General features: G+C 56.1%; 3 protein-coding genes across 3 annotated transcripts; 1 reads left to right on the forward strand and 2 right to left on the reverse strand.

Moving 5' to 3' along the window:
- Positions 1-1,050: 1,050 nt before the first annotated feature.
- On the reverse strand, positions 1,051-2,864 carry B0T26DRAFT_746463 (uncharacterized protein; the record flags this gene model as incomplete). The annotated part of the gene is made up of 4 exons (XM_060444695.1): positions 1,051-1,893; positions 1,960-2,166; positions 2,249-2,447; positions 2,572-2,864. The coding sequence occupies 4 exons, from the start codon at positions 2,862-2,864 to the stop codon at positions 1,051-1,053; spliced, it is 1,542 nt and encodes a 513-aa protein (XP_060303447.1).
- A 5,607-nt stretch (positions 2,865-8,471) lies between these two features.
- Positions 8,472-10,902, reverse strand: B0T26DRAFT_737200 (uncharacterized protein; the record flags this gene model as incomplete). The annotated part of the gene is made up of 3 exons (XM_060443416.1): positions 8,472-9,971; positions 10,062-10,792; positions 10,878-10,902. 3 exons carry the CDS (start codon positions 10,900-10,902, stop codon positions 8,472-8,474), a joined length of 2,256 nt encoding a protein of 751 aa, XP_060303448.1.
- A 2,118-nt stretch (positions 10,903-13,020) lies between these two features.
- B0T26DRAFT_75985 (uncharacterized protein) lies at positions 13,021-13,861 on the forward strand. The gene has a single exon (XM_060446378.1). It carries the CDS (start codon positions 13,115-13,117, stop codon positions 13,718-13,720), a length of 606 nt encoding a protein of 201 aa, XP_060303449.1. The 5' UTR covers positions 13,021-13,114; the 3' UTR covers positions 13,721-13,861.
- The last annotated feature ends 514 nt before the right edge of the window (positions 13,862-14,375 follow it).

Below are 14,375 nucleotides of genomic sequence, written 5' to 3' on the forward strand. Positions count from 1 at the left end.
GGCCGGGTCCGTCGTCTGCGGCCTCAGCCTCGGTGGCCCCGATCGTGCTAATTTTTCAGGCAAGACCTCTATCGAGTTCAGAGGCGAGATGTGTAGGAGCTTTTTGTTAAATATTCAAATCACCGCTTGTTGGGAGAGAGGACACGGAGGAATGGGGGCAAGAGATAGATAACACATGTCTTGGATTACCTAGTTATCATAGTGAAGCAGCCATGGTGTTAAGAATGCCCAGGCAGGGGAGGTACTATGGACTTGGTTAAGTGGGGGGGTATTATAGCGACCAAGCTCACGAAAACACTCGCATGGCCGCTTCATCTTTCTAGACCAGAGCCCGCCAGCACCTTAACGGAATAGCCCCATTTACTACGCTGTTCTTTCCAAATGAAGAGCATACTGGGACATGAGAAATGCAACTGATCGAAGTATGTGAATAAGAGATGGTATTCGAGACGCGAATGGCAATCTCCTATCATTGCGCGCTATAATTAATGAATTGCCCCCGAACCCGCCGGGAGACAAGAAATGGAACAACATCGCTAAAGACACGATCTAGTTAAAGCAATGGTATCTCCGTCTCTAGTACCTTGAACAATCGTGGCAATATCCCAAGACATCACCTAAACCCAAACACGACCGGGGCGGGAAATGAAGGGAAGGAACAAACGACCCTGCTCGTTAGTTTTCTGCTCCATGGTAGATTATACCTTTCCACAGAGGAAGGAAGCAATCTGTATAAAGGCTTCTTCAGGCACGCTAAACAGAACTCTGGCTGGTTTGCCAACCAAAGTGAGAAAGAGAAAAAAAGAAACACAACGCCTGGGCTTTCGCAGCTGTTATTGATACAATGAAGAATGGGCTTGTGGAAATTGGAAAGACAAAGAAAGGGGCGCTCATCATGACAGGTTTAGTAATGTTCGCTGTGGATTTCGTGGGTCATGAGACAAACAAGCAAGATATAAGCAAGAAGCAAGAGGCAAGAGGCAAGAGGCAAGAGGCAAGGGGCAAGAAGCAAGTAAACTCTTCTTGTCCCCCCGTCTAGTCATGAAAATTTCATAGTGAGCCGCCGCGAATCACCCGCACAGTGCCCACCCGCGGGCTAGTGGGACTTGTCATTTCTTGCCCGCCGCTGTGGCACTGGGGTCCTCTATCGCGGAAGCCGGAAACACCGCTGCCCAGTCGCTGAGACCGGAGGCCTGGCCACCACCTGTCCTTCAAATCTCCCATCTCATCTGTGAGTACGGCCCAGCTCGTGGCGCAGAAGATGACTGCGTTCCATACGCCCTGGAGCGGCAGGACGACAGCGCTCGCGAGATTAAGCTTGAAGCTTGTTGCCGAGGGGTGGGCGATGGAAAAGACGCGGTTGATGCTGCTCGGGGTCCACGTGACAAGCACCGAGATAGCGAATACGAACGAGGTACGGAGGTAAGCGAGCTTGATGGGATCGAGGTTGCGCAACTTGCCCACAAACTTGTGCCATACCCGGAAGCGTTGCTTTTTTCCCTTTCTTCTCTCCCGTACGTGGGAAGACGATATGCTCGAGATGGTCATGAAGGGATTGGTGGATACCGGCGACATGGGCGAGCAGGATTCAATGTCGTCGTACCGCGAAGTCCAATCGTGCAGCGGGGCGGTTGGATGTACACTTTGCAGAACTGGAGCGATTGAGGGAGCGGGTGTTGATGGTGGGGTCTGGTTGTCTGAAGACTCGGCCGTCACTTGGACTTCAGTAGTCACCGTGCCATAGAAACCTGGCTGTCCAGCTAGGCTCTGAAGCGGAGTGGGAGGGATGTCAGCAGGCGCGGCATGTGGCATGTTCTGAGAAGGCGTCAAGTAGGACACGAGCGACGTAGGATCGTGCGACGTGGAGGTAGAGGTAGCAGCAGCAGCCCAAGACTGATCGCGGCGACGGGAGCTAAGGACGGAAGGGCTGGGCGGGAATGGCATTTTCGCTGGGCTTACCTTCTCCGCCGAGCCCCCAGCGTCGGTTCCAGGAAGGTCTTTGGCCTGGTTGCTTAACGTCAGATTGCGCAGCTGGTTGCGTTGGTGGAACACATGATAGCCGACGGCCACGTAGATGACAGCGGATAGCACGATGCACATCCATATGGGCAGATAGTAGAGAAATATGCGGAGCTGGTTGTACGTGTCGCCGATCCAGCACCAGAGCTACCAACCCACAATTAGCGCCTGTCATATCGTCCGAAGGTGGCAGCTCAAAGCTGAGACGAGACGAGAGATCGGTTCCTACCGTGGCATTGCCGTATATGCGAACATTATTCGGGGCATAGAAGAGGCAAATCACAGCAGGGAGCAGCGGCAACCCGAAGCAGATTAGGCAATAGACCCATATGTATTCGCGGAATGAGTTTGGGTTGGCCGCCATGAAGAACACCATGTAGACATTGACGGCCATGGCGAGCGACCACCAAGGGTCTGACTGCATGAACCTAGGTCGATGTCAGCTAGCTGTTGGCCGACTTGCTGTTGTCAGGCCGGTGCGGTGCGGCGAGGTCTGGGGACACCGCCACTTCGGGCATTCCTTCCTCATTGCGGGGGCAGTCGCAGACTTACATCTCAAGCAGAAAGGCCTGAACGCGGCACAGCCCCGAATCGTCTCCGGCTATGATACCGGCGTAGCCAATGAGACACGCGGTAGTAGCTCCGACATTGGCTATAGACGCGAAGACGATGAAGGTGTTTGGGACTGTCCGCAGTCGCTTGAAGAGGGCATATGCGACGAAAATCAAGGCGACACCAGCCAGACTGAGAGAGGCCCCAAACCTCTCGACGTGCTGGATGGTCTCGCGCTGCGGCGTTGTGAGATTCATGTAGCCGCTCTCGCCGGGGACAATCTTGAGGCCCATGTTGAGAGAGGGAGGGAAGATCAAACGAGAGACAAGAGGGCATCAGTGTTAGGGTCGAGGATATATTAATTGGCCGGTGGGATGCGACCTAACCAGACTCGGGAGAAGCGCGAGCGGGCTGGATCGACGTGGCTTTCGGAGGGGCAGCAACGGTATCAGTGGCCGGCGAGACTGGGCAGCGGACGGGCGTGGTGGTGTGGAGGTGTGTCTTTCTCTTGCGGGGGTTGCGGCGTGTGGTGCGGGCCAAGGAGGGCTGGCGGATTGGTCTCACTCCCACCAGCAGAACGCCCTATTTCCCGAAAGCCAATAGGGGGCTGAGGCGGGGAGAGGAGATGGTGTGATGGCGATGTTTGTCCCCGTGTCCACGATTCTGGAGCCGCCAAAGACAAGCAAGACCATCGATCCCCTGGAAGACGAGGCGTGGCAGACAGGGGGTGGAAGGATGATGTGCCTCCTCGAGACGCCTGGTCTGGGGAAGATGGAGGGTGGCCGCGAAACAGCTGAACGGCAGCCACCAGTTCTGGAACGCCCACGCGCTGCGAGGCTTGGAGGACTCGAGCGAGCAACAGGCCCGGGAGGCGGGCGACGCTCCGCTTTACGTGCCGATTAATGTCCCAACACGAACGAGAGGCTGACGGACGGCGGAGTTTCGGGGCCTGCATTAGGACAACGCAGCTGCATGCCACCTGTCGCCTGTCGGGGAGCAAACCCTTTTGCCGCCGCCCGTGTCTATTCGCTTGCCCGACCAAAGCAAGCAAGCAACCGACGACTACCCGTAGGAAACCCTCCCAAGTGCCAACAGCCCAGGTCGAGTTCGAGCAGAGAGCAGAGAGCAGCGTACGTGTGGGAGCCGATATCGTCTCGAATGTCGTGTCAAAGCGGGCCCAACGATTGCACAGTGGGCGAGCAAGGTCTTGCTTAACAGCGGAGGCCGGGTCCACGAATTTGTTTCGATCCTGCCCCAAGCGACACACTCGCTCTGAGGGGGATGAGAGTGGGACGGGGGACGGGGAGAGGCCGTGGATCTCGACTGTGCCGCGCTTCTGGCTTCAGGCACTGCGCTGGTACCTTTGCGCTTTCTGTCTGAACTCTGGCTGCCGGCTGCTGGCACTCCTGCGGTCCAGTGTTCTCTGGTCTGGTCCTGCTAGACGATCGGATTCAGGGCAATTTGTCGGTGTGACCCGAGGTGCCTTTGTCGGACAAGGTTGATTGGACGGCAACGGATGGCGACCGGTTCACGACAGGTCGGTCCTCATATCAGCTGCAGTCGATTTCAGACGTCGTGCTCACTTGAGAGAGACACGGAGACTGCTGAGAGAGACGGCGGGGCGCGGGGGCGCAACAGAGGTCGGGGGACAATGACGAGAGGCCAACAAGGATTGTGGCATCAGAAGCCGCGGATGCAGATGCAGACGCAGAGTGTAACTGCCTCTACTAGCGGTTTGTGCAGGAATTTTATTTTAATGGGCAGGTTTGCAGTACGAAAAAGAACGTTTAATTCGTTGCAGGCGTGGAGGCTTGGGGGCTTTTGTTTTGTTTGCTCCTGCGAGGCGGCTTGGCGAGGAGGGAAAGGGAAACGTGAATGGCTGTGATGAGCCCAAAAGACGCCACAGGCGTGGGCAAACACCGACTCTCCCACTGCACCTCAAGCCATCACCGTCATGGAAGCTGGAGCTAGGGCTAACCCGACCTGAAGTGCAGAAGGTGGAGCAACGAGTGCTAGAAATAGGCTCAAGTCAGATGCGAGAAGACTGTCCTGTCGAACCTAATCTCGGTGCGATCGGGGAGCAAAAGAGCTCCTACCGATGAAGACCTTCCAGAGTTACAAGAACGGAAGTTGGCCCTTCCGTAGATTTCGATCACATGAACGGCCGTTGGATGACTGGAAGCTATTACCTGGACGCGGTGTGTGCAGCTGCCAATTTCGTGTGCTATTTTGGGGAGGAAGCCCTGAAGGAAGGAGCGGCCGATTATTTCCTGCCAGATACCGATCGCGGCATGGCACTAACGTTTTCCGGAGGTAAGAGCATGCGCTTTCCTTGCCACCCAACCTGAGCTGTTCTGTACTATTCCCTTGGGCAGGAGCTATGGACGCCTTACGGCGCTAGTCGAGCTCGAGGCGTAAAGCAATCCACTCTCTCCTACCGCCCCTACCTGTACCGAACAAGAACTAGGGAATAAGGCCGTGCTGTAACTTTTAGTAAGTGCTTGTCCTTTCCACGTCGGCTAGCTGCGTCTTGCGTGAGGGAAGCTCGTCTATTGGGCCTCCACAGAACCGGCTGTCACACCGCTTGTAGACGCGACCCGTGTCTTTCTCAACCCAAGTCCTCCCGAACGTGTTTCCCAGGTCGCCAACTGGACAGAGTCTCGGGATTCTTTGCAGATTACTAGAACTAGTGAAAGCATGGAGCCGGCTTGGCTGCCCCCGCGGCGAGTCTCCTTCATCCATGCTCAGGGTTTGGGCAATTTCAGGTTTCGGGAACACGCTGGAATTAGAAGTACCTGAGTCGAGATAACTCGAGATTATGTGGGGAGCCATCTATGCTGCTGTGTCTGCGACTGCTGTACTCCCTCTCGAGGTAGGAGCATCCATACCTGCTAATTTGATACCGTCCCGAGTCTCAGCTCGCCGCAGCACGCAGCGTGGTCCGCATTGGGCAGGACTCTTGACACTTGCTTGTCGTGGGACAAACTTACCTTTGATGTCCGTGTTTAGGGTCGTTCCTGCATTAGACATTGTCACAATTTGAGAATTTGTCGAGCGAGATGGGGCCTGGGATGAATTTATTCCGGCAGGGTCCTTTGATTCTGCGTAACAGTCTCACACGATCTCGTATCACGGCACGCAGGGAGGTGAAGAGATGGCAAGGGCACTGTTGCGGTGCCTGGCAAGCAAGCGTGGTTGTATTATTCGAGCACGCATGCCAATGGTCTAAATGCCATCCATGACTTCCAGGAATTATGTCAAATGATCGCTATTAGCTGCTCTCCTACTGGCAGGACACATCATGTGACAGGCGAGGTGCGAGAGATTGGAATGGCCAGTTCAGCTCTTACTTATCTGAAATTGGCACATCATGAGAGAGCTGCTTCACTGTAGCCGGATCTCTAGATAATCGGACTCGCTTGGCAAGGCTGGACAGGTCGCTGGGAGAAAAGTCCCAGGCCGCGGCCGAGACCGACACACTTAGATAGCAGGCACAGAGATACCTACTTAGATAGCAGGAACAGAGATACTGTTGGAATGTGTCAAGCAGAAGTGCCTCGAAGGTTCTAGATAGAGACTTTGCCACCCACTTCGCCACCACAACAGTAGTGTAAGAAGGGGCCTTCTGGCACTGCCAGAAAGCTAGAGAGAAGAACACACATTTACAATCCATCACTTGAACCACCAGCTTTCGGCGTACAGTTACGCCCTGTTGATTCCAGTACCGGTACCCTGGTGAATCCAATAGATACCTAGCAATCAAATAGCAAGCAACGCCCGATCGAAGTATTATTAACCGCTGAAAACTCGTTTCCGCCTTGGCATGATTGTTAGTCGCGTGAAGCACCTTACGGTACCGCCGTGGTGGTGAGGCCGATAATTCAAGGTGTCGTGGTTGCCCTAGGAGACGGTCAAACACGGCTCGGTTGCCACTAGTGGTGGTTTCTTTTGGCAGGTCATTTCTTTTGGCAGGTCGAAGGAAGAAAATGTAGAAAACTTCGAAAGCAGCGCGTTAAAATCAACACGGTTGAGCGATGATGTGAATTCTGTAATGCCTCTAAAATAATGCTCGGGTCTGTTGCCTACCTCAGCTCCTCTCTGCCGTTGTCGTGGTCACGATGCCAACGCGTCCGCGCGCCCGCCTCCCCCAAAGCGACGCGAAAATCACGAAATTTGGAGCACATACTACGCGAAATAATTGTATAGCTGAAACACCAGGATACAGGATCCACGAGTACTTTCCTGCTCCAAGATTACTGAGGAGTTATTCAATGTAGACGAGCGGCGGCAACGCGTTCGACTGCCACCCACTGCGTTGATTTCGGAGACCGTCACAACACCATATGGACACTGACCGGAAGAGGGACGTAACAAAAGGTCTCTAATGAAATCTATTTAGCCGCTTGTGCAACGACGCGACATCCACACAGTCAGAGAGCCAACGCCAACAACGAGAACAACTAAACATACTACTGCATGCTGATTGATCATCAAGTCTTTCTTCTCCATGACACCACCCGTAGGCGGCGATCATAGCGAAAAATGAAAAGTTAGGGCCGCTCCAAGGAGGCAGTGTAATACCAAGGAGCAGCGGAAAACAAAAATTATACGAAAGTCCGTGGTTACCCTTACCCCAGGACCCACGCTTTCCAGCTACTGGGGGGAGGGGACTAGGGGGAGGGGACAGTAGCGAGAATGAATGAAGTTAGTTATGAGGGAAAAAAAGAGAAGAGGTTGAAGGCGGGTAGGCCGAGTTATTTTATAAAGAAACATGGTGGTCCATATACGAGTGCAAAAAATGGTATGGGTCCCTCTCTTCACTCGTAGTGGGTTCTTTCCCTTCCCTCCTTTGTCTGAAGTCGAGGGAACCGGGCGAGGAGGTGGGCGAGGGAGGCTTCCATGGCCTTCCATGGTCAGGCAGGTCCAGAGACGTCCCGTAGGCGGGCTAGCCGCTAAGCGATGCAGCTCGACCATGAGCGAATCTCGCCCTTTCCTGGTCCCTAATACGTTGGTAGAGTAGCTGTAGGTATTGCTTGAGGTCCTGTTGAGCAGGTCATTTAAATTACCTCGCGTCGTGATGCTGCCTCGCCTCGTCTTGCCTCCCTTTACCTTTGACTTGCCTTATCTCGTCTCGCCTACCTTGCCTCGCTCTAGAAAAGTGGAGCACCATCGCCAAATAAAAAAAATTGAAGCATCCCACCTCTGGTTCCAGCGTGTCTTTGATTTACGCTAGCATGAATGAGAAACCAACCCCTCAATTCACATTCTTCTCAGCGCCCTCAGTTAACAGTAAATCAACAGATTCATACCTCTGCCGCAGCCTTGCAAGCTCCTACGATCACCTTTCACCACAGCCACCAAGCGGCGCGTCCTGAAACCGACAAGACCCTCACATACACCAGGATACAAACGAATGATCAACGAGCCATAAGAATTGGATTAGAAAATCGCCACCTGGGGCTTTATCGCCAGAGATGGAATAAATGAGAGGAGGAGACCACAAGGCATGAGACAATAAGGCGGATGCGTACACTCGACGCCAAAAAGCAGCAACGTACTGTTGTGGATGAATAATATTGGTACGGCGAAACTATATCGGATGAATCATTCACTCACTGGAACTGTAACGGCGTGCCGTTACACGCCAGCGGACGCAAAACAGATACCTGTTGCCCGGCACTCTGGGCAACAGCAGCTATATGCGATAATACACTGCGGGGTGGAGAGAGGCCATAGAGAAGAAGATCGCCACAAAGTTCCACAGATACCTACCCTTTTCTACACACATGCGGAATTAGAGGACAGAAAAAACCCAGCAGCGTCCGAATAACCTCAAAAGTATAAATCGAAACCAAAGCCACAGCCATATTCAATCTATATAGGTTCCCTAGATACAATATTCACCGTCTATACACGCCATCAATGGTATAGTCCTTTTTGGGGCCCCTGACGGTGTACGCGAGGCGCCAGTCGCGCATGTTGACAGCTTGGAAGTTGAAGTCGTAGGCGACGTCGTAAAAGTCGTCGACGCAGAGGTGGCCGGCGGAGGCGCACCAGCCGCGCCCCTCATCCACCAACGGTGGCTCGGCAAACTGGACTTGGTGGAACAGGTAGTCCGCGCGCCTGGGGTCGTCGGTGCGGACGAACCACACGCTGAGCGCGTCGGCGGGCTCGCTGTAGCGCCACACGTAGCGGCGCGAGGCGCGGAACCGCAGCCCGTTGTCGGCCGTGAAGTCGCCCTCCTCGATGTACAGGTACTCCATGCCGAGGTCTGCGTCTGCTCCGGTCTCGTCGCTGTCGTCATCCACCTCTTTGATCGCGGCGTCGTCCCCGCGGCCGTCGCGCGTGCCCTCGCGCAGTAGGAACCGCGCCGTGCCACTGAAGTGGCCGCTGGGGTGGCTCGGCAGGCGGCTGACGAGGCTGCGCTCGAGCTTCCACTCGCCGAGCAGCGAGCGGAAGACGGCGCGCGCGACGAACCTGGCCGAGGGCCCGAGGCTGGCGCGGACGGTGGCTTCAGTCTGGCGAAGCGAGGCGGCGACCTCGGCGCGCTGGGCGTCACTGAGGGTTGCGGCTGGGTAGCGCGCGGGGGTGAGGACGTCCATCGCCTTGTGCGCGGGCGGCAGCCGCGGCATGTTGGACGGCGGCGGTAAGCGTTGCAGGCCGAGCGCGGCGGCAAACTCTTGCATGAGCCACGCGTAGTCGCCCATGGGGAACTGGGAGGCGCGTGGGTCAGTGCGCAACGCGAGGGTGCGGGCGACGGACGTGTCGCTGTCGAGGGCGGCGCGCAGGGCTGGCGGCAGCGAGCGCGAGGCTGGGCCGCCGGCTATCCAGAGCGCCGTGACTAGGCGAGCTTGCATCTCCATCACGCCCCAGTACGGCGAGCGGTAGAAGCCCACGAAGCCGAGCGCTGGCACCGCCGGGTGGTGCGTGCCGTGGAAGGCCAGGGCGAGCGTGTTGTTTAGGTCTGAAGGGGAGAGGGATAGCGTCTCGCGGATTGAAAGTGGCAGGAATGAGATGGAGGAGGCAGCTTCGAAGCCGGTGGCAAGTATCACGGCAGCGATATCACCGATCTGCTCTCCCGAGGGCGAGAGGGTGGCATTATGGTCTGAGAGGGACTCGAGCTTGCCGTGGGAGACGGATATGAGCCCCGAACGGACAAAGTCCATATAGTGGTCGCTGACGGCGAGATACGGCGGTCTGCTGGTATCCTCGGCTGTGACAGCGACGGCTGGCGAGAAGATAGACTGGTCATTTCCGAGAATGGTTTGGTAGATGGAGTGAACAGTCTTAGCTGCATCAACCGATATATGTCCTTGGGTGTTGACCAGCGGCTCTGGGCGGTTGGCAAGGTTGTAAGAGCCCAGATCCAACGGCAGAAAAGGGGGCGACAAAGACGCAGGCTAAGTGAGTGGTGTTGTTAGTCAAGGTTTGAATTCTTTTCTTGGCGGACTCGACTATTAGACCAAGACTTGTTATCGCTCTTTTCTCACCTTTGGAGACGTGTGCAGCGGAAAGACCCAGGCAGGTTTTTGGGTGATATGATGGATAGAGTATTTGCCTGAACTTGGTATAGGACTTTTCCCAGGAGAGTGTATCGCGGACGAAAGATGAGAGGCAATGGTGCCGGCGATTTCAATGCCCGACATCTGACCTCCGACGATGAGAATCTTGTCCCCTTTCCCCCCCGTCCCATGGAGCAGGCCGGCCAAATCCCGGTACTGGCTGCTGTGTATGACGGGAACAGCCGGTTGCTCGGCGGACAGGGTCGAGGGGATGGCAGGCCGGCCGAAGAAGCCAGACGCAACTAGCAGAAAGTCAAAGGCGAGTTCGCTGGTTTTTCCATCTCGAGAGCGGGTGTGTATACGCCATGCGGGCCCCGTGTCACTAGCGGGAAGTAGCTCGGCCTTCTCAACGCGGCAGCCGAGGTTTAGCTTTGCCTGGCGACAGTATGTCTGGAAGTAGCGCTCTAGATAGCGGCCGACCTGCCAGGCACGCGGCAGTTCAGGGTCGGCGTCTCCCCAAGCCAAGTCACTGAACTGGACGGTGTGCTTGCTCTGGTTTGCTACCATGCGGGGGTGGAGCAAGCCGACGCTGTCATTTTTCTGCGCCGGCCATAGCCCGCCAATGCGAGACTGGGCGTCGAATATGGCGACGTCAAAGGTGCCGCTCGGCACACCGTGGAGCAGCGACTTGGCAGCGACGAGACCGGAAGGCCCGGCCCCTAGCACATGGCGAGTGGCGTTAGCAAAGGATAGTCAATGATTGACCATGGTTCATGATTGATTGACGGCGGCCTAGGGACTCACCGACGATGCAGACCGTCTTGGGCATCGAGGCAAAGGCGCGGGCTCCGAATTCGGCTCGGACGGTCAGCGCGTTGAGCTTGAAGCTAGCGACTCTAGCTGCCTTCGTCCGACGTCGGGATCGGACCGCAGATAGACAGCGGGGCCGAAGCAGGGTGGGCAACCTCTAACCGCCGATGGGGGCGGGCTCGGGTGCGGGAGATCGGAGACGGGTTGAACAAAGCAATTTCCCGAGTCCATCGTGGGGCAATGCGATAGGCTGCGACGACTCGGAGGGGCTGATGGGATGGGTAATCGAGGTCTTGGCTCCGAGTGGATACCTCATAAGTAAGACCGACGCATTCCAGGTTCTTGGGAATATGCCCGTATTAGAAGGTCTGCATTTTATAGCATACCTATGCCGAGGAACTGTTAGTAGGCAGGCTTGTCTCGAACCAGAAGCTATGAATATGAGCTGATCAGCTAGGATCAACTACTAACATCCTAATGCTGATTGTTCTTGTTTCGTCCTCTGGCGCTGAACCCTGACCCCGGGAAATGTAGCTCTCGGCTTAATCCTTAGCGTCCTAGCTCTAAAAGCTTGCTTACACTGCGCTCTGGCCGCACCTGCCTCGAGCTAACTCTGTCTGCACCTGCCTCGAGCTAACTCTGTCCGGATCTGTCGTGCTAAGCTTCAAAAAGGCAGGTTTACATAAGCGGCCCTTGACATACTGTCAGTCGTGCCTGCTGCTCACGATGGATCGCTTTCAGATCACTTGCAGCCAACTGTATGCACGTCTAGTGCTGGTGGCCATCGCTGTTTTAGGGGAGGGGCTAAGGTTTTCGTCTGTCCCCACAGAGTGCAGCCAGATTCCATCCCGTCACCATCTTCGACTGCTTTGCATGAGCAAACTTGCAAAGGAGAAACGCAAACAACGCAACATGGGAACAAAGCAACCTGGTTCTTGGGTCGCATTTTGTCGCGGCTGCCCCGACCCCGAGTCTGATCGGATCTCTTCAACTTGGCGTGGCTGAACGCCTTCGGAGGCCACGTCCAGTCGCGTCGTGGGGCTCGGGGAATCTGGGCGCTGTGGGTGCCCTGGTCACAGCGCTCATTAGGCTTGAGCGGCACCATCGCCCCAACACCCCCGAACCGAACCGCGTTCCAGAATCCAGACCCAACCCAAGAAGGCACACGACGTTGTGCTGGTTCATCGCCAACGACGGGACGACGCCATGTATGGATAAGGCATTCAAAGCTCTTCTCGCTGGTGGGCGTGCATCTCCGGCCTCGATCGTCCGCTGGGGGTTCCCTTCGACCCCGCGCGACCTGACTTGTTGAACACCTCACCTCGAGAGTATCGAGCACCCCCACCACCTCAGGACCGACCGCATTATTTCCGACGATAATATTGGGACGTCAACGCCACGGCAACACGACAGGTGCATCCGATAGTTTGCGAATCCCCGACCCACCAAGCGGTGAAAACGCTTTCCAGTCCAGCAAATGCATTTACTCTTGGCACACTTCCTTTCATGGGAAGATGCAAGCTTCGCTCCGGCCGCCCTATGCGCCTAGCCAGACGCCGTCCGTCGGGCACCCGACAGCTCCTCCAGTGGCATGGCAGAATTCTCCGAGCTGAATTGCTCGGGAGCAGCCCGGTTTGACACGGTGGTGGCTAACAAAAACATGTTGCTCAACAAAACCACAACGGGAACTGACCGAAGAACAATGGTCGATGGTCGTTCCTTGCCTTGCCTCGGCCGCCCGTGTGACGCGGCAGACAAATCCCCTGGAGCTGGCGCTGGTGGTGCTGGTGCTTGCGCCATTGATGCACCCCGCAAGTTCCCCAGCTGGTATAGAGTCTCGTTAGAGCTAAGATCCGGCGTCTTGCTTTGTTTGCTCACGCGAGCCAGCGGATGACTGTGTGCCCCGCAGCTGTGAGGCATGCCGAAGCCGAGGGGGGCCGACTCGATTGGGGGCCCCTGGACCGGCGTGAAGCCTGCGAGATAGATACGACTAGGCAAGCGGTAGAGTAGCAAGGGCCGCCTCTCCGTTTTACGCAGCCTCATTGCCAATCACAGCCAAGAAATAGCCTCTGCGAATAAACGCCCACCAGCCTTCTACCAAGTCAGCATTCTACCGAAACTCGGCGGCCTGTCACCACTCTTGCTCAACATTACCGTCCCCATTGCGTAGATGGGACCCCTACGGGCCCGACGCGTCTCGGCTCCATGGCAACAGAAACGTTCGGCCCCGAATGCTCTCTATCGGACGGACAGTACAGCAGAATGTGTGTAAGCCTGGTTTTGCTGGGCCGGCCCTGGCACCCTCGGCCGTCAGTTGGACAGACTCGGGTGAATCAGTGACGATGAGGCAGTTGGGAGGGACACCAAGACCGAAGCGGATAGCCGCAGCAAAAGATTGTGACACCATCTCCATGTCCAATCGTCCACCAGTGGAAGTGCCCCTACAGCCACGACCACAGCTATCAGCGATAGCGAAAGTGACAGCAACAGCTATATGGTCGTCTGGACCATTTACTGGCCGCGGCGCACGTGGACGTCGAGCCCCATGCCTCCAATCCGCGGGCAACTACTTGGGAAATGCCATTGCAGGCAGACCGAGACCCGCAAGCCACAAATTCACGCATGGCCCGGACGTCCTGTTGGTTGACATATCCGATATTCCGGGTGCACACACAAACGCGATGCCCTGGCCAGCAGGCACCCTTGCCAGAGAAGCGTTAGTCGAGAGCAAGCGACCGTCGCCAGAGCCGCGAGCTCCCGAAGTCGACGGATGCCATGATGCGAGGATAACGCCTCCAAGGCCTAAAGGTGAACTTTATTCGGGCTTGCCGCCCTAAAGAGTGCTACTCTTCGACCTAGTCGCCACACGGGCATGTCGCACGGCGAGATGTTCTTTCCCGAGCGAGCGAGCAGGGGCGGGCGCGCACAATAGTATGCACCCACGAGCGAGAGACACAAGAAAGCAGCGGTACTTTCCCGGTCAGTGACAGCACCTCGGACTCGAATGGCTTCAGTCTGTCACACCTGTCCGATGTCGCCTCGAGCGTTCTGGACATGCATCTTGTGTGCGGGTGCCGTCTAGGATTTGCGAATATTGTGGTGATGCGAGTGTGGGACATATGTGCTCTGTGCGGAGTGCCGTCCTTGTTTCTGGATGCCCGTCGGTCTTCCCGTACTCGAGGGATTTGAGCGCACACAAAAGCGATACTATATGTATGGACGCGGCTACGGGCCGTGTCCCCAACCTCAAAAGGGCGGACCCTCAAAAGGGCGGACTGAAGGGGGTTTCTTTGTCGGCGCCCCTTCTCTCTTTCGCTCTCTCAGCCTGGTCTGGTAACCGGTGTCTTTGCGCGGCCGTGTAAAGGCCGTAAATGGCAGAGCACGCTGAATGTCTCGAGGGTCGGCTGGAGTCTGAAGACAAGAGACAGATTGTTAGGTCACACCGTGCCTTTTTAAGCAGTCGGACTGACTGGCTGTCTGGCTGGCTCGCCA

Source organism: Lasiosphaeria miniovina, assembly GCF_030549165.1.
Source record: "Lasiosphaeria miniovina strain SMH2392-1A chromosome Unknown B0T26scaffold_1, whole genome shotgun sequence".
NCBI lineage: Eukaryota > Fungi > Ascomycota > Sordariomycetes > Sordariales > Lasiosphaeriaceae > Lasiosphaeria > Lasiosphaeria miniovina.